This window comes from Vipera berus (assembly GCF_964194415.1).
Source record: "Vipera berus genome assembly, chromosome: 13".
NCBI classification, from domain to species: Eukaryota; Metazoa; Chordata; class Lepidosauria; order Squamata; family Viperidae; genus Vipera; species Vipera berus.
Window position 1 is genome coordinate 6,145,947 of NC_138216.1, and position 13,590 is coordinate 6,159,536.

Consider the following 13,590-nt stretch of genomic DNA (forward strand, 5'->3'; position numbering starts at 1 on the left):
CCTCCTCCTTCTATTTTCCCCACAGTAACAAACGTGGGAGGTGGGTTGACTGAGAGAGAAGGACTGGGCCAAAATCACATAGCTGTCTTTTATACGGTAGCTAAGGCAGAACTAGAACTCATAGTCTCCTGGTGATTGGCCCAAAGTCACCCAGCCGGCTTTCATATCTAAGGTAGACTAGAACTCACTGTCTCCTGGTATTGGCCCAAAGTCACCCATCCGGCTTTCATATCTAAGGTAGACTAGGACTCACTGTCTCCTGGTATTGGCCCAAAGTCACCTAGCTGGCTTTCCTGCCTAAGTCAGGACTGGAACTTACCAACTCTTGGTCATTGGCCCAAAATCACCTGGCCACCTTTCATGTCTTAAGGCAGAACTAGAATTCAGTTTCATGCTGATTGGCTGAATGTCAGCCAGCCAGCCAGTCTTCATGCCTAAAGTGTGACTAGAACTCACTAACTCTTGGTTTCTAGCCTCTCTCTCTCTCTCTCTCTCTCTCTCTCTCTCTCTCTCAGTCTTGGCAAATGTAAGACTTGTGGACTTCAACTCCCAGAATTCCCTAGCCAGCATCCTGAGGAAATTTCAGCTGTTTGGCCTTCAGTTCACAACGTTAAGCTCCTCAGCGTATCTGGCTGGAGAATTCTGGGACTGGGTCCATATTTCTTAAAGTTGTCATGGTTGAGAAACAGTAGTCTAGGGTCCACTGTCCCATCATCTAATGTCTCTCATATATTTTGAGAGTTTAGAAAAAAAAAACTCAGAGAAGAGCAACTAAGATGATCCAAGGCCTGGAGGCTAAAACATATGAAGAACGGCTGCGGGACTTGGGTTTGGCTAGTCTAAAGAAAAGAAGAAATAGGGGAGACATGATGGCAGCGTTGCAATATTTGAGGGGCTGCCACAAAGAAGAGGGGGTCAAATTATTCTCCAAAGCACCCGAGGGAAGGACGAGAAACAATGGTTGGAAACTGACCAAAGAGAGAAGCAACCTGGAATTAAGGGGAAACTTCCTGACAGTGAGGACAATCAACCAGTCCCCAGAAATCGTGGACACTCCATCACTGGAGTGAGTTTTTAAAAAGAGGCTAGACAGTCACCTGTTTGAGATGGGTATAGGTTCTCCTGCTTGAGCAAGGGGCTGGACTAGAAGACCTCCAAGGTCCCTTCCAGCTCTATTTTATTCTATATATATATTTTTAATGCTCCATCTAGGATGTATCGTCAATGCACTCACGAAGTCAAAAAAAAGGGTTTTATCTTTTCCTGAAATGTCCAGGCACTTGCATGCTCTTGGTACTGGGGAAGAAAACGTGGCATGGAAGCGTTGCCTGGATGAGTCCAAGATTTGATCTCTCCAACAGGCTAAGCAATCGAAGTGAAGACAAAAATGGCAACTCGGATAACGCAACGGGTGAACCATCCCCAACCCCTCAGAACGTTTCATTGGACAGAAGACGGTCGTCCACGGATACCTCCCGTTCCACTTACAGCCTTACAAGACGGATTTCGAGTAAGTTAGCTGGGGATCCGAGAAGCTGGACCACAGCTGGACGCCATGTTGGCAGATAGGATGGGTGGAGCTTGATGGAAGAGAAGGAGGAGCTTAGTTGTGCTGATGATAGATAGGTCTCTCCAGGGCTTTTTTTCTCATAGAACGCTCGGAACGGAGTTCCGGTACCTTTTTTGAATGGAACCTTGTAGGGTAAGCAAGGCGGGTTGTATGACATGTGTGAGTTCCGGCACCTTTTTCTTTTACAAAAAAAGCACTGGGTCTCTCTAAGTACCTTTACATTTAACCCGGATAAGTGAAAACCCAAATGGTAGGGAGTGCCCAGCCGATTGTTGTGATTCAGGGTCAGCCTGTGGGTTCGGCAGTTGGGTCAGACGACTCAGAGGAGGAGGAGGAGGGGGCTGTTGAAGAGCTTGCTGAGGGGGTTGGACAGCTTGATGAGAGCCCTCAGCCAGGCCCCTCTCACCTGGTCACGACGCAGACCCAGCTGTGTGAGCCTGACAGCGTGGATGAAGATGACCCACAGCTGGCCCTGTTCAAGGACGCCCGACGCAGGAGGCAGTCAATCAGGAGTAAACAGAGGAAGGCAATGGGGCTCCTCGGAAGGAGGCAGAGAGAAGCCACACCCTGAACTGTATAAAAGGGGGAATGCGTGGGAGGGCTGGTTTGCTGAAGGCAACCGCTTGAAAAGCTCCTGTTTCTTGGTTCGTGTCTTGTTCTATTTGTTTTTGTAGCAATAAATTTGGCAGGCGTAATTCCAGCCTCTTGCCTTCTTGTAAAAGGGGTTGTCCCTGCCTTTTCTGCAGGGCCGGTAGCAGGCTGGTACAGAACACCGATTTATCATTCCACGAATTCTGCAAATTCAGATCATTCAGGAAGCAAATTCAATATGTTGTGTGAACAAAGAGTATGGGGAAATGAATGTTCTCTGCCATCTCCATTTGCTTTCTCACTTTCTCTCATGCCTGCTCATTTATTTATTTATTTATTTTAAAAAAATCACACTTTCAGACACGTACACGTACATTCTGGAACAAAGGCGTAGATAGATAGATAGTTCTCAACTTACAACCGTTTGTTTAGTGACCGTCCAAAGTTACAGCGGCTTTGAAAAAAGTGCTTCGTGAGGGTTTTTCACACAACTGTCGCAGCCTTCCCCCCCCCCACAGGTGGCGTGATCAAATTTCAGCCGCTTTGGCAATGACTCACCTTTGTGACGGTTGCAGTGACCCGGGGTCATGTGATCCCTGTTTGCGGTCTTCTGGCACGCAAAGTCCAAGGGGAAGCCAGATTCCTTTGGCGTCCTTTGGCCAGATTCCATGGCGTCCTTTAATGACCATGTTACTAACTTAACCACTGCAGTGGTTCACTTTGCAACTGTGGCCAGAAAGGTCGCAGAATGGGGCCTAACTCCATTAACCGTCTTGCTTAGCAATGGGAATTTTGGGGGCTGAATTGTTGGAAGCTGAGGACTACCTGTGCACACACAGCCACCCACGCACACACGTAACAGACACACATACAGTCTGGAAGAAAAGCAAATTCTTCCCCCCCACACTTTTTTTTTTATCAGCCTCCCACCACCACCAAAAAAAAACCCCACCAAAAACCAACCCTGCTCAGATATGTCCAGGGCTTCCAGCAGGAGTTCAACTGAATCCAAAGCATTTTTCCCCATTTGGACGACTGCTCACGGCAACTTTCTGCCCTTTTTTAAAAAAAATAATAATAATAATCCTGTTTCTTCCTCCAGGTCTAGAGCTGAGGAGACCAAGTTCTCCCCTTATTGATATTAAGCCCATCGAGTTTGGAATTCTAGGCTCCAAAAAGGAGATTGTCCAGCCCAGCATCCTGCGGAAAACCTACACTCCGGATGAGTATTTTCGGAAATTCGAGCCAGGATTGTATTCTCTCGATTCAAATAACGACGATCTGGATTCCTTGACGGACGAAGAGATCTTAGCCAAGTATCAGCTGGGGAAGCTCCATTTTAGCACTCAGTACGACCTCTTGCACAACTATCTCATCGTCCGGGTCATTGAAGCCAAGGACCTGCCTCCCCCCATCTCCTACGATGGCGCCCGGCAGGATATGGCCCACTCCAACCCCTACGTGAAGATCTGTCTCCTTCCCGACCAGAAGAACTCAAAGCAGACGGGCGTCAAGCGCAAAACCCAGAACCCCATCTTTGAAGAGAGGTACATGTTTGACATCCCGTTTTTGGAAGCTCAGAGGAGGACTCTGCTCTTGACGGTGGTGGATTTTGACAAATTTTCGCGCCACTGCGTCATCGGGAAGGTGTCCATGCCGCTGAGCGAGGTGGACCTGGTGAAGGGCGGCCACTGGTGGAAAGCGCTGGTGCCCAGTTCTCAGGTAACTTGTGGGTCTCCACTCAGTGAATCGAAAGGGCGTTTTTTTTTTTTAAAAAAATTGTTCTTTTAATTTGCTGGGTTTGGTTTTAAGGACTCAGCCGCAGTGATATTTCGTAGGTCATTTTAGCCTCAGGTTGCTTACAGTTTCTCCTCCTGACTATCGTGGAGTTCTTTCCCTTCCCTTCCCTTTCCTTCCCTTCCCCATTTTTCCTTTCTTTTCCTTTCCTTTCCTTTCCTTCCCTTCCCTTCCCTTCCCTTCCCCATTTTTTCTTTTCCTTTCCTTTCCTTTCCTTTCCTTTCCTTTCCTTTTCCCCTTTCCTTTCCTTTTCCCCTTTCCTTTCCTTTCCTTTCCTTCCTCTTTCCTTTCCTTTCCTTCCTCTTTCCTTTCCTTTCCTTTCCTTTCCTTTCCTTTCCTTCCTCTTTCCTTTCCTTTCCTTTCCTTTCCTTTCCTTTCCTTTCCTTCCTTCCTCTTTCCTTTCCTTTCCTTTCCTTCCTCTTTCCTTTCCTTTCCTTTCCTTTCCTTTCCTTTCCTTTCCTTTCCTTTCCTTTCCTTTCCTTTCCTTTCCTTTCCTTCCTTTCCTTTCCTTTCCTTTCCTTTCCTTTCCTTTCCTTTCCTTCCTCTTTCCTTCTTTCCTTTCCTTTCCTTCCTTTCCTTTCCTTTCCTTTCCTTCCTTTCCTTTCCTCTTTCCTTTCCTTCCTTCCTTTCCTTTCCTTTCCTTTCCTTTCCTTTCCTTCCTTTCCTTTCCTTTCCTTTCCTTTCCTTTCCTTCCTCTTTCCTTTCCTTTCCTTTCCTTCCTCTTTCCTTTCCTTTCCTTTCCTTTCCCTTTCCTTTCCTTTCCTTTCCTTTCCTTTCCTTTCCTTCCTTCCTTTCCTTCCTCTTTCCTTTCCTTTCCTTTCCTTTCCTTCCTCCTTTCCTTTCCTTTCCTTTCCTTTCCTTTCCTTTCCTTTCCTTTCCTTTCCTTTCCTTTCCTTTCCTTTCCTTTCCTTTCCTTCCTCTTTCCTTTCCTTTCCTTTCCTTTCCTTCCTCTTTCCTTTCCTTTCCTTTCCTTCCTCTTTCCTTTCCTTTCCTTTCCTTTCCTTCCTCTTTCCTTTCCTTTCCTTTCCTTCCCCTTTCCTTTCCTTTCCTTTCCTTTCCTTTCCTTTCCTTTCCTTTCCTTTCCTTTCCTTTCCTTCCTCTTTCCTTTCCTTTCCTTTCCTTTCCTTTCCTTTCCTTTCCTTTCCTTTCCTTTCCTTTCCTTTCCTTTCCTTTCCTTTCCTTTCCTTTCCTTTCCTTTCCTTTCCTTTCCCCTTTCCCCTTTCCCTCTCCTCTCTCTCCCTCCTCCCCTCCCCCTCCTTCCCTTTAGCTTGTAAAGCGTTGGATTAAAAAAAAGTGACACGTCAAGAATCCTTTTTTTGCAATAATAATAATAATAATAATAATAATAATAATAATAATAAGAAGAAGAAGAAGAAGAAGAAGAAGAAGAAGAAGAAGAAGAAGAAGTTGGAGGGACCTTGGAGGTCATCTAGTCCAACCCCCTGCTAAGGCAGGAAACCCTATACCATTTCAGACAAATGGCTGTCCAGTCTTTTCTTAAAAACTTCCAGTGTTGGAGCATTCACCACTTCTGGAGGCAGGTTGTTCCACTGGTTAATTGTTCTCACTGTCAGGAAGTTTCTCCTTAGTTCTAGGTTGCTTCTCTCCTTGACTAGTTTGCATCCGTTGCTTCTTGTCCTGCCTTCAGGTGCTGGATTGTGTTTGATTCCGCTTGCCCTTTTCTGTTGCAGAACGAAGTTGAGCTGGGAGAGCTTTTGCTCTCGTTAAACTACCTCCCCAGTGCGGGGAGACTCAATGTGGACATCATTAGAGCAAAGCAGTTACTGCAGACTGACATGAGCCAAGGTTCAGGTAGGGTTTGCGTGAACGCACGTGTGTATTCTCTTATCGGATCTGGAGCGTGTAGGTGAAGATGGAAGTATTTCGCAAATGGGAGGAGAGAACGGCTCAGCTCTTGATTCTTCTGGCTCTCTCAGTTCTCCGGGGCTTCACCCAGAAGGGGTCCCGTCAAGCCCAGGACCTCCGGCTGAACCCTTTCAGGCTTCAGTGTGCCCCAGTGCTGTCTCGATGCCTTCTTCTCAAGGCGGAGACGGTACAGTGGACCTCTCTCTGCCAAGGAGAATCTCCTTGGCTGTTGCCTTCAGCCCCAGTCTGATTTCCTGCCCGCTCTTTTCTGCCAAAGCGGGCTTTTCCCCCCCTCAAAGACAGCAAGGGATTCGTTTCTCCCTCCCCAAGGTCTGATGGGAAGCAAACAGCGCATTCTGACCTCTCCTGCTCCACAATAGCCGCCTCGCATTTGTCCTTTGAAAAATTGAAATAGCAGGCCTTCGTCTTTGTCCAGAAGAGGCTTCTCTTTCTGAGGAGAGGTCAAGGCTGTTTCTTTCCCCACCACCACCCTTCCTTTAGAAAAAGGACCCCCTCTCCTTGCAGATTTTTTCCCCCATTTATTTTTTTGTTGTTGTTCTTTTTACCATAGGGACGCGGTGGCTCAGTGGGTTAGGACGCTGAGCTTGTCGATCGGAAGGTCGGCAGTTTGGCGGGTCAAATCCCAAGTGCCGCGTAGCAGAGTGAGCGCCTGTTACTCGTCCCAGCTTCTGCCAACCTAGCAGTTCAAAAGCACGTAAAAATGCAAGTAGAAAAATAGGGACCACTCCGGTGGGAAGGTAACAGCGTTCCGTGCGCCTTTGGCGTCTAGTCATGCCGGCCACATGACCACGGAGACGTCCTCGGACAAGCGCTGGCTCTCCGGCTTTGAAACAGAGATGAGCACCGGCCCCTAGAGTCAGAAACGACTAGCATGCATGTGCGGGGGAACCTTTACCTTTGCCTTTATCTTTTTTTACCATGGACGATTGCTTCCCCTGGAATGGAAAACGCTACCAACAACCATGAAAAAAACCTCCCATTTCCAGAGGAAATTTATAAGAAATTTTTCTTGTGCTGTGGCCTTGAAAAAGATGTGTGTTTACACACACACACACACACACACACACACACACACACACACACACCCTTCTATTCCTTAAAAGCCTGCATTGCTATACAGGTAATCCTGTACTTAGGAGCACAGCTGAGCCCAAATTTTCTGTTGCTAAGTGAGACATTGGTTCAGTGAGTTTTGCCCCATGTTACGACCTTCCTCGCCACAGTTGCTAAGTGAATCGCTGCACTTGTTAAGTAAGTTAGTGATACGGTTGTTAAGTGAATCTGGCTTCCGCCATTGACTTTGCTGGTCGGAAGGTTGCAAAAGGGGATCAGGTGACCCCCGGGGACGCTGCAACCGACGTAAATATGAGTCAGTTGCCAAGAGCCTGAATTTTAATCACGTGGTTGAGGGGATGCTGCAACGGTCGTACGCCTGAAAAAGGTCATGTCACTTTTTTTTCGGCACCACTGGTCACAGACTGTTACCGTTGTAAGTCGAGGACCACCTGTGTAATGCTGAATTTTTACCATAGTATATATTTAATGAAAATATAAATGTAACACTAATAAGGAAAAATATGCATGATGATTCAAACCAGGAAGAAAGAGAGAGAACGCGAAAGAGAGGAACGATTCATACAGCATTAATATAGAAACATCTTAACCTTTGAACACACAATTAAATTGAGATTATAGACCTAGGAATATTGGGCCCTATTTTCTCATTTGTACAAACGTAAAGCATTTTAAAGATGGATAGAGAATATAAATGTCTTATCCTCTCTTAACATCTGGTGTGTTGGTTTCTTTCCACCTACGTGGGACAATTCCCTAGACAGAGCTTGAGATTTTCATAAAATGTCAAGTTCCATATTTTAGGAATAGAAATGCCTCACATTTCATGGTTATGTGTTTCCCCAGAGTTGTGTAACATATGTTTATGACTTGAAACCTAAAAAAATTAGTGTGTAAAGGAGCATGACCAAATCATGTGAGTCAGACAGCCCTCAAATCTCTTATAGTGCCAAGACAGAAAAAAATGGATATCCATCCTTTTTTTATACAGTCTTCAAAGACACCGATAAAATGGAACAAAATGTCTGGGAAAACAACTACATCTCTAGATCATAAGAAATACGTTCCACATTTCTTAAAACTTGAATAGAAGATTACGACTCATCCATGATTGCCTTTAGGGTTTCTTCTTGGTTTTCCAATTGGAATTGTGACTTAGCATGACATGTGACTAGGGCATATATTTTCCCGTTTCCTGGGTTGCTCCTGGTTTAAGCAAACTCAGCAAACTATAATTACGCAAAAGGAGAACAGAGGGTTAAAAAAAAAGGAGCTGGACAAGCAAATTAGGATCTCCAGCTTTAAAATTCACTCTGACTGGTTTTTCACTCGCTCAACCAACTTGGGTTCAAAATAACACGTAGCGTCCTCTGATGCACGCATGGAGCCGTTCATTTGCCAAGCTGGAATTGTTTGTGCTTTGTGTTCAGATCCTTTTGTGAAAATCCAGCTTGTTCATGGGTTAAAATTAGCCAAGACCAAGAAGACCTCCTGCATGAAGGCCACCATTGACCCTTTCTACAACGAGTCCTTCAGCTTCAAGGTTGCGCAAGAAGAACTCGAAAATACTAGCCTGGTTTTCACAGGTATGTGACTCCTATCTTTCCAGTGTGCATTTCTTGCAGTACAATTAAGTGTGTGTGTGTGTGTGAATTTCCATCAACATCTAAACATGACCCAATGATGAAGGCTGTCTTGCAATTGTAGCATGCAGCCTGCACTGCGCCTGGTTCCTTTCTCCAGATCAGAAACCCTGATAATTATTGCAGGAGTGAGTCATCCCTTGCCAGCGTTTGGGAAAGGAAAGATGGTCAAAATAACATTCGCTGTTTAAAAAAAAAATAAAACAGCGATGCAGTTCCAGATCTTCTCCATCGTGTATTTCTTTTGCATCTACAACAGGACGGTGTTGTGTCACATCTCTGTGGCTTTGTCCCGGGTGTGGCTTCTCTGGATTAGCTGCCCTAGCCTTGAAAGTTGAAAATCAAGGCATTTTTGAAGAAGGCAAGAAGCTCCTGGGATCAATGGGCCATGCCCGGCAATTATTTAATTATGCTTTATGGAATGAACGTGCCTTGAAGGTTTATGGCGAAGCCATTAATCAAGATTGGCAAACATCTCCTCTGAGTTCAGGCAACAATCGCACTGAGGTTCCTGCCACAGCCTAAGCCCAAACCAAATCAACCTCATGATTGGTCAGCATGTTGTTCAACATCATGATTGGTTGAGCTATCATTTCAACCATCGCTGGCTGGGTTAGCCCTTCAACCTAAGCCATCAAACGTGGTTTAGAGACCATAACGTCTGAACCTAGACAATGTGTGAAATCAAAGTTCAACGCACAACAGGATTCTAGAGTGATGGGGCAAAATGAGGATGGGGGAATCAATGCTGAGGCAATCAAGTAGCTTTTTTTGTGGGTGTGCTTTCTGCTCCATTTCAGCATAAATCAAGGTCTACCTATACTGCCCAATAGCAATAGAACGTAGACATATATATACCACTTCACAGTGTTTTACAGCCCTCTCCGAGGGGTTTACAGAGTCAGCCTATGGCCCCCAACAATCTGGGTCCTCATTTTACCGACCTCGGAAGGATGGAAGGCTGAGTCAACCTTGAGCCGGTCGGGATCGAACTGCTGGCAGTGGGCAGAGTCAGCCTGCAATGCTGCATTTTAACCACTGCGCCACCACAGTTCTTTGATCCGGTGGATTTGTCGGAACCTAATGATTAATCCATCATAACTATTTCACACAATTAATGCCGCAAATCTTTTGGTATTATCACTTTGTTGCATTTTAGAATCTAATGACTATAGGCCTTCACAGTTTAAGGATGGATATTATATTACAGTTTAGGCCGTGTTGTGTTTTGTCTATATGCGACTGACAGATTATAGATTTTATTTGTTGTTTATTATTTTATTCTAGAATTTTTAACTGGATATTCCTTGAATGTTTTTAATTTGCTCCGGTCTTTGACTATAATAAGCACTGACTTGACTTGACAGAGATTCTTGTTTTTCAAAAATGGTTTCTCTTTTGCCCATAACTTCTATTCCGCAACTTTTGCAGATCCCTTTTTTAGAGGGGAAACTTTCCTGCTGAGTTTGGACTGCTTTTGTGTCGTGTTGTATTGTCAGTTTTCAGGCATATCTCTCTCTCTCTCTCTCTCTCTCCCTCCCTCTCCCTCCCACCCTCTCTCCCTCTCCCTCCCTTTCTCTCTCTCCCCCTCCCTCCTTCTCTCTCCCCCTCCCTCCCCCTCCCTTTCTCTCCCTCCCACCCTCTCTCTCCCTCTCCCTTTCTCTCTCTCCCCCTCCCTCCCTCTCTCTCCCACCCTCTCTCTTTCCCTCCCTCCCCCCTCTCTCCCTCCCTCTCTCTTTCTCTCCCCCTCCCTCCCCCTCCCTTTCTCCCCCTCCCACCCTCTCTCTCTCCCTCTCCCTTTCTCTCTCTCTCCCTCCCTCTCTCTCCCTCTCCCTCCCTCCCTCCCTCTCTCTTTCTCCTTCCCTTTCTCTCTCTCCCGCTCCCTCCTTCTCTCTCCCCCTCCCTCCCCCTCCCTTTCTCTCCCTCCCACCCTCTCTCTCTCTCCCTCTCCCTTTCTCTCTCCCCCTCCCTCCCTCTCTCCCTCCCTCCCCCTCCCCCCCCTCTCTCCCTCTCTCTCCCTTCCTCTCTCTTCCCTCCCTCCCTCTCTCTCCCTCTCCCTCCCTCCCGCCCTCTCTCTTTCTCCCCCCACTTTTTTTTTATTCCTCCAGTCTACGGCCACAACGTGAAAAGCAGCAACGACTTCATTGGGAGAATTGTCATTGGCCAGTATTCGACAGGTTCCTCAGAGTCCAAGCACTGGCGACGGATGCTCACTTCCCACCGTACCGCCATCGAGCAGTGGCACAGCCTCCGCTCGCGAGCCGAGTGTGACCGGGTCTCGCCAGCTTCCTTGGAGGTGACGTGAGCCACCAATGCGGCTCCAGACGCCCGTCAGACCAGTTTCCCTCACATGCACGCCATATACACGTTCATTGCCTTTGGATTGACCATCCACAACCGTTGGCAGCCCAAAGTTTGCCATTGCTCCCTGAGTTTTGGTCATCTTCAAGTCTCACCTGCAGTTTTAGTTGTCTCAGGCTCATGGATGCACCCTTATCCAAGATGCTCTTGTCATTGTTGAGAAAGCGTGGGCTTTTGGAAAGATGCCCATGCTTTGAAGGCCTCCTTTGATTGCCACCCGGCATTAACCATCTAGGACAGATCATTAGCCATACAAAATGCTGGGCTACATTGACATTTTTCTGTCCTTATTGCTCCACCTTAACTCTCCATTCCGACGGTCCGTTGTCTTAGACAATGTCAATTCCCCCATGTGCTCTCTTTGGTGAATGTCTGGTGAGCCAGCTAGAAGCTCTGACAGTATTTTAGCAGTAGAGTGTAGGGCGAAGTCTGTGGTGTCTAAATCCCATCTTTTGTTCTTGTGGTGGCTTGGCAAAATATCACATGCGCTTCTGTGTCTCAAACGGTCCACGTGGGTGAGGGCCAGGGGAGGCCAAAGGGTCTTTCACCCACAACCACGCTTGTTTGTCCCACATTTTTATCTAATGGATCCCACGGCCAGAATGGACCACCACAGGGTCAAGAATGGGTGAGCCCCATGGAGGAACCGCTGTAGGTTGGAAGGAAGGAAACAGGGCCATGGGTGATGAAGATGTGGAAGACTTCAATCTGTGACTTGGAAAAAAAATGCATTTCATACCTGCCTCTCGACTACACATCTTTGACCACATGAGTGAGCTGGAACGGAAAGCTTGTCAAGAATTCTGGACAAATGTTTATTTTTCTAACCATCTTGAACCTCTGGCACTTGAGTTTCAAAAGCCCCAGTGAGTCGGTCTTTACTCTCCCGGCTTTAGATTTTAGTGTAGTTAGCTGCTTCAGGACTTCGGCTTATGACGAGCTTTTGACGGTTGGAACGATTTAAAAAAAAGTGGCTTAAATTTGAGAAAATGATGTTTAGTTCGGCGCCAAATGGTCTAAATTTGAGATAGACCTCGACTTCCAATCACAACTGAGATCAGAATTTCGGTCGCTAAGCAAGGTATTATTGAGGAAAGCATGACTTGTGAAGTAAACCCCTGCAGTTGGAGGAAGGAAGGAGCTTGGTTGTCCCAAAGGTGCATTTTTTCACGAGGCAACTGGACTTTCTTGTTTTTCTTCGACAAAGTTTTGCTTCTCATCCAAGAAGCTTCTACCATCCGGTCAGAGCTGAAGAAGCTTCTTGGATGAGAAGCGAAACATCTTCGAAGCAAAACAAAGCCCAGTTGCCTCGTGAAAAAAGGCACCTTTGGAACAGTTCCATAGGACTTCTATTCAGCCTCCTCAGAGCTATGGGAAATTAATTTTGCCATGCCGGAACTGTGTTGAGACTGTGGAAATTGTAAGTGGGAGCGTTCGATGGAAGGATTTTGCTCCTTTCTGCAATTCCCGAGGAGACTTCTGTGTCTTTCGTGTATTTTCCAACCATGTTGTTCCTTCCCTTCTCAAAATGGCTCGCCAATTTAACGATCCTCAGATTCTGTCAGCTTCTGTAAATCCCTCCTTTGGCACCGAACACGCCACATGCTCTTCAGAGTTCTATTTATGGGCAAATAAAGATCTGTTTTATTTGTGTCAAGTAAGAGACGCGTGTCCATCTTTTGTACAGCTCTTGCAAAACAAGGGCTGCCTTGGGTCTGAGAAGATGGCGGTCTTTCTCAGAGGTAAGAGAAGAACACCAAAAATGCAAGATCTCCAGAGGTTGGTGTGAGCAGCTTCTAGAAGAGCCATCTTGAAACCGATGAAATGATTTTAGATGACAAGGTGGGGACATGGATATTAAAATGTCTACTTCCTGGATAAGAGGGGGTCAGCCACAAACCCCAGGCGATGAGCTTGGCTTCCTCAGAAGAAATGGGTGCAAGATGTCCGGCAAAATAAATCGAGCGTCAGGGTTAGATCCAAACTGAGTTTGTTACGTGCTCCCTCTAAACAGGAATCAGAACTACTGAAGTCTGAAGTGGTGCAGTGTCTCTTGCTTGAGCAGGGGGCTGGACTAGAAGACCTCCAAGGTCCCTTCCAACTTTATTATTATTATCATCATTATTATTATTACTATTACAATTACTATTACTATTACTACTATTATAAAAGTTGGAAGGGACCTTGGAGGTCTTCTAGTCCAACCCCCTGCTCAATCAGGAAACCCTATTCCATTTCAGACAAACAGCTGTCCAGTCTCTTCTTAAAAACTTCCAGTGTTGGAGCATTCACCACTTCTGGAGGCAGGTTGTTCCACTGGTTAATTGTTCTAACTGTCAGGAAATTTCTACTTAGTTCTAGGTTGCTTCTCTCCTTGGTTAGTTCCCATCTGTTGCTTCTTGTCCTGCCTTCAGGGGCTTTGGAGAACAGCTTGACTCCCTCTTCTTTGGGGCAGCCCCTGAGATACTGCATGACTCCTATCCTGTCGCCCCGCGTCCTTCTCTTCATTAAACTAGACATACCCAATTCCAGCAGCCGTTCCTTATACATTTTAGCCTCCAGTCCCCTGATCACCTTTACTGCTCTTCTCTGCCCACTTTCTAGAGTCTCAATATTTTTTTTACATCGTGGTGACCAAAACTGGATGCAGGATTCCACGTGTGGCCT

General features: G+C 46.3%; 1 protein-coding gene across 2 annotated transcripts in view; it reads left to right on the forward strand.

Annotated features, from left to right (window-relative positions):
* The window catches only part of SYT17 (synaptotagmin 17), a gene marked incomplete at both ends in the record, with an annotated part of 24,019 nt that extends 13,152 nt beyond the window's left edge, over positions 1-10,867 (forward strand). For both annotated transcript variants that reach the window (XM_081337921.1, XM_081337922.1), the window contains 5 exons: positions 1,362-1,510; positions 3,264-3,883; positions 5,650-5,770; positions 8,350-8,505; positions 10,671-10,867. In XM_081337921.1, coding sequence (XP_081194047.1) covers positions 1,362-1,510; positions 3,264-3,883; positions 5,650-5,770; positions 8,350-8,505; positions 10,671-10,867 — 1,243 coding nt within the window. The remainder of the gene's footprint in view (positions 1-1,361; positions 1,511-3,263; positions 3,884-5,649; positions 5,771-8,349; positions 8,506-10,670) is intronic.
* Between the last annotated feature and the right edge of the window lie 2,723 nt (positions 10,868-13,590).